Below are 13,049 nucleotides of genomic sequence, written 5' to 3' on the forward strand. Positions count from 1 at the left end.
TTCTAAGCTGAGTGTCTGATTTTAGCTTCCAGGAGACGGAAACTGAATCTGCTCCTTGACTTTACATGGCTTCCCATGGTGGCAGCCCCTACGCACCACGGTGTTGTAGTTACTTTAATAAATACTTTTTGCTGCTAGTGATAACAAGGTTTTTGTATTTGTCCTACTGCCAAATTCCTTAAGGCAGGATTTTTCTAATTTTTAAGGCTGTGGAGCTCTTCTTGTCTCTGAATCCTAAAGATTTCCTTTTTTTTTTTTTTTTTGGATGAAATCACTGTTTCTAAGGAAAAGTTCTAACTTGAAAGTATTAATTAGGTATTTTCTGTATATCTTTAAGAGAAATTTCCTTTTTTTTCCCTTGTGGAATTTTAAGTGACTATACAAAACACATTTTCCAAGAAATACATTTTTCTTTCTCCCATTACCAAAAAGGCGAATACATCATCTGGCTGGGTCTGGCTGAGCCAGAAACATCATCTGGCTGGGTCTGGCTGAGCCAGGCTGCTCTGCTGGGCTCTGAGCAGGACCTACCACCAGCAACACTGTTCTGACCAGGAGTTAACCACCTAGGAAAGGGCCCATGGATAAAAACAATAATCAACAACTTTGATCAAGGTAACCAAAGCCACAGATGTAAACAATCTTTGATATAGTAAATGATTGTTCAAATAGAAGAATTTTTTTTTTTTTTTGGCCTGCTTTTTGTTGAAGCTTAAAGCTAATTATCTGTGAAAATGAGGCTGCTAGTCTTAAGGGTTGTTTTTTTCGGCCCTTAGCAGGTCAGCTTGATTTAATGTGGAAATTCTTTTTAAGCCCTTTGGGAGAGGCATATTTTGAAGAAAGTCATTAATAGTTATGGGTATTTGGTGGAAACTTCACTTTAATATTTACAGAGTGACTTGTATTTACACAATATTCTTACATGCGTTACTTTATTTAATTCCAAAGGACAAGTAATGAGGGTTTGACCATCATTTCTGTTTAAGAAATAGATATAGGCAGGCTGTTATTTACCTTATGGTTAAAAGGAGGTTATTTCAAGAGGAGGTTTTAGACTTTCCAATGCTCATGTTCTGGCACACAGACCTTCTGAACCTCTTGCCTTCTTATGTGTCATAACAAATTGTGTTTTGACAACAGAATTCAAAGGCCAAATATACTAGGAATGTTAATATCTGTTTCTCAAAAAAGTTTGTTTTGGTTTTTGTTTTTTGCATAGTATTGTTTTATATGCCAGAGTGAATCATTATATACAGTTGACCCTTGAACAATGTGGGGGCTGGGGTGCTGACCCCCCGTGAAGGTGAAAATCCATTTATAATTTTGATGCCCCCAAAACTTAAGTACTAATAACCTACTGTTGACTGAAATGAACTCTGTTACTGATAACAGAGTTAACACATATGTATTATATACTGTATTCTTATTATAAAGTAAGAGATGAGAAGAGGTTATAAAGAAAATCTTAAAGAAGAGAAAATACATTTACAGTGCTGTACTATATTAATCTGGATATAAGTGGACCTCCACAGTTCAAACCTGTGTTGTTCAAGGGTAGACTGTATTTCGGTTAAAATACCATGTTGTAGTTTGATTAAATGTAAATCTGATATAGGCTCAGATTTGTTCTAAGATGCTTGAAAGAGACCGGTCTGTGTGAGGAGCCAGGTAATGAGAACTTTAGGAGGCCTGCCTTGTGAACAAATCGTAATTTCTAAAGAACTGAAGATATAGACCTGGATTGTGATAGAGGCTAGTTGCAATGGAAGCTGGAATAAGGATTATTCAGATTTCACCCTCCTGATGTGGAGATAGGTAAGTCACAAATTTTATTTTTATTTATAAATTAATTAATTATTTTAGAGAGGGAGAGAGAGCAAGTGCGGGAGGGGCAGAGGGAGAGGGAGAGGGAGAATCTTAAGCAGGCTCCACACTCAGCATAGAGTTTGGTGCGGGGCTTGATCTCACCACCCTGAAATTGTGAGCTGAGCTGAAATCAAGAGTCGGATGCTTAATCGACTGAGCCATCCAGGCACCCCACACATTTTTATTTCTGATATCTTTATGCCAGGAAGAACAACAACTACAGCCTTTTAGTTACAAGTTTTTCTACCAATATCAGAGACTAACAAGGTAAGGCCATTTTTGAGGGCTACTTGGTCCCATGCTACTTTGAATCCAATGAAACTGCCACAGGGCCTTTGCATTAACTATTCTCTAACCATACCATTACCAGCTTTATGCTTGCTCCCTCACTTCATTCAGGCCTCAGCTCAAATGTCAATGCCCTAGAGAAAATTTCTCTAATAAACCATAAAAAATTATCTAAAATAATCTCTCCATCACATTCTAGCCCCCGATTTTTCTATTTTGCTTCATAGTATTTATCACCACCTGAAATTATATTGTGTGTTTGTTTACTTATTTACCGTCTGGTTTCCCCAGTAGAATGTAAGCTCCATGTGGGCAGGGATTGACTGGCTCAGTGTTTCTTTAGTTCCCCAGCAGTGTCTGGTGCATAGAAAAATGAATGAATGATTGCATGATGAATGATCAAAGCTGGGGCCAAATCTATGATCTCTTTGACTTTAAGAAGAGGTTAAGGCTAAGTTAGAAAAGTTTTGTTCTATTGATTCACAGGCATAACCCAGAGTCAGCTAAGCACTTACAATTCACGGTAATTATTTGTCTTTCTCCTCTGCTACACCATAAACAACTTGAGAGCAGGTACCTGTGAGTCTGGTTCACCAGTATACTCCCAGTACTTCAAAATATGCAAAAAGGAAAGTATTGAATTGATTTCTTGAATTTGATTAAAAATATGAAAGGTGAGTGGGATTAGCCTGGGAAAAGGATAAAGACGGTTACTAGCAGAAGGCAGAGCTTGTTGGAGGCCTCTGTCCTTGACAAGAGGAACAGACAGAAGGTGGCAAGCATGGAGAGAGAAGGCAGGGTAGGGTACCATGCATAGCTGGAGAAGTGGGTGAGGCTGGCCATGCTGGACTTGCAGATTTATAGGTTTGGCAGGGCAAGTTAAAAAGTTATATCTTTATCTGAAGAGCAATGGGAACCTTGTCACCTCTGTACATGCTAGAATGCCATGATCATATTTGTCACACCACAACTTTCTAGCTGCACTAGGTATAGGAAGGCCAGCGAAGAGGCTGCTTCGACCCAGGCTAGAGAGATGGAAGGTGGACTTCGGGTTTCTAGAAAGTAAGCTCCACAAATGGAGAGGCTGCTCTCTGTTTCATTCACTCTGACTTCCCAGCCCCCAGAACAATGTCTGGCCCTGCTTTGTGGTACAATATGGATGGAGGAGTATTGCCATGTCCTGTGACAGGAAGTAGCAGGATCTATATTTCGTGTGTTTCTGGTCCTCTTTGTTAAACCAAGAGTCAGGACTTCCTCCTCTCTGCTTCCCTTGGGAGGCCCCACTGAAGGCTGGCTTCTGGTTATCCTTTGCTGTGGGTGTCTGGAGGTCAGAACAGAGAAACTCTTGAATCCCGGAACTATTGTCAAGAATTTGAAGAAGCCCATACTCTCATCATGAAGTCACTCCCAATTATACTGTTCAAATCTTTTTAAACATTTATATCAGGGATATCTCAATTTTGGAAAATGAGTATGTAAATAAATTGTACATATAAATAATTATGACTTAAGAGATGATACAAGTGTGTGTGAATATATATAAATACCAAATTTTTTTAAAAAGATTTTATTTATTTATTTGTCAGAGAGAGAGAGAGAGAGAGCATAAGCAGGGGGAGCGGCAGACAGAGGGAGAAGCAGGCTCCCTGCTGAGCAGGGAGCCCGATGCGGGACTGGATCCCAGGATCCTGGGATCATGACCTGAGCAGAAGGTAGACATTTAACCAACTGAGCCACCCAGGTGTCCCTAAATACCAAAATTGTTATGATTATTTCTGGTTAGTGGGAGTATGGCTGATTTTAACTTTCATCTTATTCTTTGCAATATTTTTCTTACTTTTCCATAATGGACATGTGTTACTTTTATGAAGATAAAAAATAATACATGTTACTAAAATGAGGTTTATATATCAAATGTAGACTATAACACGAGGTGCTATTTAGGTGTGTTTTAGAAAATGTGAAGGGACTCCTGGATGGCTGAGTCGGTTAAGTGTCTGCCTCCAGCTCAGGTCATTATCCCAGGGTCCTGGGATCGAGTGCCGCATCGGGCTCCCTGCTCAGTGGGAATCTGCTTCTCCCTCTCTCTCTGCCCCTCCCACTGGCTGATGGTCTCTCACTCGTGCTCTCTTGTGAGAGTCGCTCATGCTCTCTTGCTCTCAAATAAATAAATAAAATCTTTAAAAAATAAAATAAAATATAAAAAAAAAGTAATGTTACTTTTACACTGATCCTGAGCATTTGATTGATGGGTATACAAATTAGTACATGATTTATATCCACAGAGACATATTAAATTAGTCTTATCAAAAAACCATCAGACTTGGGAGAAAATATGGCCCCTTCCCACGAGCAAGGTACCTGGCAGGCTGAATCCCAAATAGTAATTGAAATCCAAGCAATTCACTTCTTACCATTGCATGTGACAGACTGACTTTGCCAGATAACCCAACTATTAAAAATGGCCTAAAAACTTGGAAATGAAGGAATTCATTTTCTGAGAGCCAGGCCATTTGAAGACTGACAAAGTTAAACATGGGCAAGAAAGGAAGATTAGAACCTGCTGCTGCATGTTTTTAGTTTTGCTAATCTGCCGCATTTTGGGAAAGGATATTTATTACTGCAAAAGATGACTGAGAACATTTTTTGAAAGGTTGGGAGTGCTTATGCATTGGGGTAGAGATCAAGCGATTCCCCAGTTACCGTGTGACCACTGCTGTTGGGAGGAGGTGGACAGGGCCCTCTAGGCCCAAGTCAGTCCTGGGAAGGGGTCCCTGCAGTGGAGGAGTGCTGGTTGCCTGACCGTGGCCAACTGAGCAGGACTGACCTGAGGTAGGTGATAGTAAACCTTCTGTGGACAGCACAGTCGGGTGAGGGGCCGCCTGGGAGGGCAGAGCTATTGCTGGGACACTCGGTGGGAAAGACGGGGTGGTTGGTACGACTGGAGAACAAGCAATGTTGAGTCAGGTTTGGAGATGGGAAGAGGACTGAATCATGTAAGGGAAGGAAATGTGTCATGATGACACTTCCTTTTGAGCAGTATTTCCAAATCCTGGGTCACATTATTCTTTCACTCTATAGCTGGACGTTTTGAAGAGGTCATTTAAGTATTTAGGCTTCTTTCAATATAGATCTGAAAACACAAATTTCCTTTAAGAGGTAGAGAATCAATTCTTTTCTCTCTAAGAGGCAATATACTATACTGGAGCCAGATGGTCTGGGTTTGAATCTTGACTTTGGGCAAAGTTTCCTCAATAGTAAAATGAAGAAAATAATACCAGTCACCTGACAGAGTTATAGTAGTGACTCATGAGATAATCTGTGTAAAATATCTAGGACGGTGCTCAATCAATGCTAACTAGTGTTAATGTGTATATTAGGATGCTATGAGGAAATGGGCACAGGCGGACTCAATGACTGGTGGTGACTCTCCAGCATTCAGCAGGCTGGGATTGCTGTGTGCATGGGCATCTAGCAGGTGACTCCCTCTCCTGGGCTGGGAGGCATTGTCATGAAGTGGAAAAGCGGCAGCTGGTAATAAGATCCTGTTATTTCTCAAGGAAAGGTAGACTGTGTACTCTGTGTTTGTACTGGGAACACGGACAGTATATTATCAAATGTAGCTACATGATACATGGATTATTTTTTGTGTTTGTTTTTCTTAAGAGTAGGATAGGCTAGGTGGGATAGAGGGAGGAAATATAATGGTTCAATGAAATCATCCAGTTGTTTCATATTTAGCTATTAGTTTTTGAAGCATGATAAATCATCCTACTTCAGGGTTGCCGAGACAATCAAATTAAATAACAGATGTAGAAATGCTTTTTAAAAATTTAGAATTGCTACATATACACAAGGTATTTGTGTGATTTATTTTTAGCCTCTTAATACTTTTTTTTTATTAAAAGATTTTATTTATTTATTTGACAGAGAGAGTACAAGTAGGCAGAGAGGCAGGCAGAGGGAGAGGGAGAAGCAGGCTCTCCGCTGAGCAGGGAGCCCGATGCGGGCTTGATCCCAGGACCCTGGGATCATGACCTGAGCCGAAGGCAGCCGCTTAACCAACTGAGCCACCCAGGCACCCCGCCTCTTAATACTTTGATAAGCTTACATTTTATAATTTGACCTTGTAATTTGATCAGATTAGGTTATGAATTTACCTTAGAGGTCTAAGAAACAAGAGATAGAAAAGCCACCTTTTAGGAAAATAATCAATAATTCCATACCATCTCTGTGAACCGATCTACACAGGCCATTCGAACCCATTCTGGCGTTGCTGGGCTCCTCACTGTGAAGTCCTCAGCTATGTCTCTTTCCCTGCATGCTGCGGCCACCGCGTCAGTGATGGCAAAGAACACAGATGAGCCCAGGAACATCCCGGACTCCCCCAGGCCCTGGAAGAAAGCACATTTGTTTTAGAATTTTCTATACTAGGTTACAAGCTACTATATTTCAGGACCCAGGTCTTTATTCACCGTTGTATTCCCTAACTCCTAGCACAGTGTCTTGCTCACAATAATTTGTTCAGTAACTTATTGACTGAATGAAGCTTGAGTACTCTTAAAAATCGCAATACCACCTGAACTTCCCATATCTGTAATGCTGTCTAGGTTAAATCTTTGTTCTATAGGAAAGGTGGATGCACACGCACCTTGTGTGTGTGTGTGTGTGTGTGTTGGGGGGCATCCTATTATTTATTTATTTAAGATTTTATTTATTTATGCATGAGAGACAGAGATAGAGAGAGAAGGAGGGAGCGGAGGGAGAAGCAGGCTGCCTGCAGATCAGGGAGCCCGATGCTGGACTCGATTCCAGGACCCTGGGATTATGAACTGAAGACACTTAACTGACTGAGCCACCCAGGCACCCTGTGTGGTATCCTACTTAGGGAAGCACATTCAATGGCCAACTTCATGAGCAGAGAGAAAAATGCCTCGTTATGACTCCAGCATCAGGGGAGGTAGGGTACTCTAGAAGAGTACAGATTTGGGTACCAGATGATGGGTTGCAAGCCCATCATCTGCAAGGAACAATCAGGTAATATAAATGAGAGGATGTGGGCAGTTGAAGGACAGCAAAGAAAAGTGGGAATTATGGTGAAGTAGAGATAGCCCCATGTCCTGTCTAAAGGGGCCATTGGTGTCTTCTAAAAATGTAGCCAAAATTACCAGATCATCCAATTTTTCAAGAGAATTTAGATATTCTTATTTTAATGTACAATTCCCTGATTTTTAAAGATGTATTTATTTGAGAGAGAGAGGAGGAAGAGGAGAGGGAGAGGGAGAGAGAGAATCTCAAGCAGACTCCCTGTTGAATGCAGAGCCCAATACAGGGCTCTATCCCAGGACCCTGAGATCATGACCTGAGCTGAAGGCAGACACTTAACCAACTGAGCCACCCAGACACCCCTACAATTCCCTGATTTTTAAAAACACTGTGTGGGTCACAGAAAAACACATCTGTGGCCTAGATTCGGCCAGTGGGCCCCCAATTTGCAACCCTAAGCTAGAGACATGAAGTTTGAAACCTGGCCCTTACTCCCTCTGTTTCTCTGGGTAAGATTATCTCTCTGAGCCTCTGTTCCTTTATCAGTGAAATTCAGGCAATGATATTTACGCTACAGGGTGTTGTAAAGTTTAGCAAGTACAAAAGCTCCTAGCACAGTGCCTGGTACTCGGTAGGTCCCTGTTATTATTACAGAATATACTCTATGGGGCACCTGTAAACCCATGAGTTTCCTCAGGGTCTGCCTATGAGTGGCTGGTCACAACCATAGGACTCACAGGTCCTGCCTGTCCCATTGCTCTAGGTGGCCTGAATGCTGCTCTTTGAGTGATTTCCAGCCTAATGAGAACCCAAAGGGGATGCTGATTGTCCTTCCTTTCAAATTTGCACCCCAACCACCTCTCCACCCTCCAGTTCTGTCACCATATGATGAGAGAAAGTTCCTGGGCTGACAGTAGCCTCCAGTTTGGAAATGATAACATTCCAGCAGATATAGATGAACTCATTTTCTCTTATATCAATTCATCACCCCTAGTAAGAAGTCTCCTAAAAGACTTAAAGGAAAATTTTAACAATACATCTTAAAACTAAAGAAAGTTTCTACTCTGAGAGTGATTTTCACATAATCTGCATACAGCAATGATAAGAAATGCTGACCTTTATTTTCATGTGCAGCTCCACTACTTTAGCAATTACTAACGGTTTGTGTCTTTGCTTCCTGACACCACTGACATTTTGGGCCAGATAATTCTTTGTTGGGGGGCTGTCTTGTGCACTGAAGGCTATTTAGCAGCATCCCTGGCCTCTCTACTCAGACTAGGAACATCTCCTCCCTCCACAACCGTAGTTGTGATAACCAGATATAACTCCAGACATTGCCAAATGTACCCTGGGGACCAGTTGAGAACCATTGTTCTGGATCCATTTATGGGTATGGATGAGGACCCTGAGCCCCCAAGAGGTGAGTGATTCATCTATGATCACAGGGAGCTGGTGAGGCTAGGCTAAGAACCCAGGTCCACTGAGGCCCAGTCTAGGATTCTTCCCATGCTGCCACTTCTTCCCAAAATTTTAGTAGTATCATGCCTTTAATCCCATTTAATATTTTAGTCTTAAGGTTCTTAAGTGAAAATATTATTCTATCAAATCAGAACTTTTCACCAAATTTTAGCATTTCCAGTGAAAGAAGATACTAATAAATAAAGACCTTGGCCAAGGATGGCCATTAGGCAGAGATCACTTATCCTCTCTAAATCTCACTTTTCTCTAGGTGATTCTTCTCCAAATTCTAACAGTCTCTTATAATTTGGTCCTGATATAGGTTGACATTATTATTATTTTTTTTTGTCTACCTGCTTTCATTTACCATGCTTCTTGATGGATCACATTGCACAGCAGTAGGTTTGAGCGCTTACCTTGGATGAATAGATGGTTGGTGGGGTTTGTGATGATGGCAACAGGGAGACATTGAATTCCTCTGGGACATCAGTGATGGTTGGAATTTTGTACTCGTCTGGGCCTCGAGAGTACAGAACACCTTCCGGGGAATATTTCAGCTCTTCAGTGGTATAAAGGCCCATTCCCTGAATAAAGGAAACTTCAACCTGAAAGGGGAAAATGTCAAGCTCTATGAGGCTGTGTGCTCTTTAGAGGTACTTAGTCTCCCGGCAATGACTTTCAGGAAGTGACATCCATCTCCATGGGCCAGCACCTACCTGCTCAATATCAATGGCGGGATTTAGGCTGCAACATGTATCCATGACGATGTCTGTTCTGATTTTCTGCCAAAAATGAAAATTACTTCACCATAAAAGCTTAAATTAAAAAGATTATCTTAAGATTTATTTAAAAGAGGGCGCCTGGGTGGCTCAGTCATTAAGCGTCTGCCTTCGGCTCAGGTCATGATCCCAGGGTCCTGGGATCAAGCCCCACATGGGGCTCCCTGCTCAGCGGGAAGCCTGCTTTTCCCTCCCCCCACCCCCGCTTGTGTTCCCTCTCTCATTGTGTCTCTCTCTGTCAAATAAATAAATTAAAAAAAAAAAGATTTATTTAAAAGGTCTCCAGTTATTCCAGAACTCTCACTGGTTAATTAACACTGCACTGAACCTCATCAATATCAGAGGTGGTAAGAAATCTGCCAAACTTTTCAACTTTAGTGCTAGGACTGGCGGTGACCCCAGGAGATCTTACGTAATCCTGGTTTGACTTCTCTCTCTCTCTCTTTTTTTTTTTTTTTTTAAGGTTTTATTTATTTATTTGACAGAGAGAGACATAGCAAGAGAGGGAACACAAGCAGGGGGAGTGGGAGAGGGAGAAGCAGGCTTCCCCCTGAGCAGGGAGCCTGACGTGGGGCTCAATCCCAGGACCCTGGGATCATGACCTGAGCTGAAGGCAGATGCTTAACTGACTGAGCCACCCAGGCACCCCTGGTTTGACTTCTTAAGTGACTCCAAAGTCCATGGTATGTGAGTGCCTTTGAGTGTCACTTAGTGAATAATTGATCCTGGTTGCTCATCTGATTCTAAACCTGGATTTGTGGTTCTGCTACAACTCACGAGCTCATCAAGTCCTCGTGATGATTTGATGGGGGTGGTATTATTGCTGATTTATGGAGGAAATCATGTAGCCATAGTGGCATGTATGAAATTGGAGATTTCAAAGATCTTGGAACATATGAAGGGAAGACGTTGACACTACCTTTGACTATGCTAATCTCTTTCCTTCCCTGAGAAACATCACACTAATTTGGCCCTTATGTTTTGGCACCGGGCTCGTGCAGACGGGTTGTTAAGGAGCCACAGAAAGCCCGTATGTGCCAGTGGTCTATCTCGGGAATATCTCTGGGCTTTCCTTGTGCCCCCATGTCCTGTGCTTGTTCTGACAACATCGGCATTCTCCGTTTAGGCTTACTAGCTGGGCTCCTCCTTTCTATCTAGTCCTTTGGGTTGACAGTTCTCTTTTGACTCAAATGTTGACCTTTCAGACAACCTTCTGTGGGCATTGGGACCAGCCTCCATTTATTCCCAACAGATAGGGCAGGAGGTTGGACACACCTCAGAGTGGGCGTTGGATTTATTTCCACCTTGAAAACTGGTATATTTTGCATGAAGGGTGTTGGACAGTGGGAAGGGAAGGCTGTGCAGTGATGCGACGGGCACACGTTCTGGCTCAGCACCCACAGGTGGCCAGCAGCACCAGGCCTGTCATTTAATTTCTCTGATTTCCCTTTAGTTAAAAGAAGTTTTGGGGCACCTGGGTGGCTCAGTTGGTTAAGCGACTGCTTTCGGCTCAGGTCATGATCCTGGAGTCCCAGGATCGAGTCCCGCATCGGGCTCCCTGCTCCGCAGGGAGTCTGCTTCTCCCTCTGACCCTCCTCTCTCTCATGCTCTCTCTCATTCTCTCTCTCTCAAATAAATAAATAAAATCTTTAAAAAAAAAAAAAAGAAGTTTTGCCTCTTCAAGGAATAAACTATTTCAAGGGCTGAAGTGATACCACAATGACTGGACCTCAGCCAGTAATAAGGAAGGCACAGGGACAACCAGATTTTAACTTTACTGGTACCATAAATTCTGGAATATCCCTGTGAGATTTGTTTCTTCAGGGATTTATACCAAGGCCCTCAGATAGAATTGCCAGATAAAATAAGTATGTCCCCAATGCTGCAGTGAGCATATTTATATCAGAAATTTATTTGTTGTTTATCTGAAATTCCAATTTAACCAGCCATCCTGTATTTTTATTTGCTAGCAACAAATCTGGCAATACCACCTTCAGGGCGGAGGATCAGAAAAATTAGTTGATTTCTAAAAACAGCTTTCCAGGGGCCCCTGGGTGGCTCAGTCGGTTAAGCATCTGCCTTCGGCTCAGGTCATGATCCCAGGGTCCTGGAATTGAGCCCCATGTCAGGCTCCCTGCTCTGCGGGGAGTCTGCTTCTCCCTCACCTTCTGCCCCTGCCCCTGCTCATGCTCACTCGCTCGCTCTCCTTCAAATAAACAAAATCCTTTTTAAAAAAAGTTTAAGAACAGCTTTCCACTGAGTGTGGAGCCTTGAATGGGTTACAGGTGTGTCAGGACCCTGACACTTGGACTTCTGAGGGGTCTGGGGCAAGATTCTCAGGCTGGTTACCTGCCAACATGAGGTCCTTGTTTGTAAATGTGCCGTGCAAATATTATCATTATCTATATGTACCGTGATGTGAAAAGCATTAGGAAAGACAGTTTTAATATTATCATATGAACAATCTGTTCCTATTTTCATAGGTTTACTTCTTCACAATGATCTAGAGTGAAAATGGGGATATAACGTATCCTAAGGATGAACTCAAGTGGAATGTGAGGGTGACTGCTCTCCAGACATCCCTTCTTTTACTGTATTTTCTATCTTATTTATATAAAATTTAAGTTATGGACAAATTTACTAACATTGGGGCAATAAAAGACATTTTGATAAGATTTCCAAGGCAGTATTTGCAAATTCCTTCCTATTTTACGTAAATTGATCGTTTCTAGTTTCAGCTAAAATGGTTCAAGATGATGTTGGAATAATCTGTATATGGAATTTAGATGTGTCATTGGTCCATTCTGTAAATTTCCTAACAATTACTACGCTTTGGATATTCTATATATTTTTTATAACTTATTTTATTTAAATTCAATTAGTTATCATATAGTGTATCATTAGTTTCAAATGTAGAGTTTAGGGATTCGTTAGTTGCATATAACACCCAGTGCTCATTACATCACAAGCCCTCCTTAATGCCCATCACCCAGTTACCCCATCCCCCCACCTCTCTCCCCTCCAGCAACCCTCAGTTTGTTTCCTATAGTTAAGAGTTTCTTACTGGGTATACTATATTCTATTTCAGGTTTCTGTAATTTCTCTATTCTGAGAATGATATCTGAGGTATATTCATGGTTTATCTTTTATGGTAGATGTTAACTTTTTTTTTTGGAAGTTGTTAGCTTTTTTTTTTTTTTAAAAGATTTTATTTATTTATTTGTGTGAGAGAGAATGAGAGACAGCACATGAGAGTAGGGAGGGTCAGAGGGAGAAGCAGGGATTTATACCAAGCAGGGAGCCTGCTTCTCCCTCTGACCCTCTCCCCTCTCATGCTGTTTCTCTCTCTCTCTCAAATAAATAAAATATTAAAAAAAAATTATTTTCACACCCTTCCCCCATCTATTTGTTAGGGACAGTAGTACCCTTGGGATAACTAACTTTAGAGAAACATCACATTGTTATGTGCTCTCAGATGTTTACTCAAGACAATTTACTAAATGACCTATTCCTTCAGGATTAGATAACTTGACCTTACTTTAGGAACAGACCCCTTTTTTTCTTGGCAAAAACTTTGGAAAGCAACTTTGTTGTCTGAAATGGAATAAAAAA

At 41.6% G+C, this 13,049-nt stretch overlaps 1 protein-coding gene across 1 annotated transcript in view; it reads right to left on the minus strand.

Moving 5' to 3' along the window:
- LOC118012656 (aldehyde oxidase 2-like) overlaps positions 1-13,049 on the minus strand; it is a 77,475-nt gene that overhangs the window by 4,288 nt on the left and 60,138 nt on the right. The window contains 5 exon segments of the mRNA XM_035008347.1: positions 6,381-6,548; positions 9,075-9,263; positions 9,375-9,459; positions 11,927-11,940; positions 12,989-13,031. Of these exon segments, the coding sequence (XP_034864238.1) occupies positions 6,381-6,548; positions 9,075-9,263; positions 9,375-9,459; positions 11,927-11,940; positions 12,989-13,031 (499 nt within the window).

The sequence above is a fragment of the Mirounga leonina genome, unplaced genomic scaffold (genome assembly GCF_011800145.1).
Source record: "Mirounga leonina isolate KUSES-001 unplaced genomic scaffold, KU_Mleo_1.0 Mir_151, whole genome shotgun sequence".
In the NCBI taxonomy this organism is placed as follows: Eukaryota; Metazoa; Chordata; class Mammalia; order Carnivora; family Phocidae; genus Mirounga; species Mirounga leonina.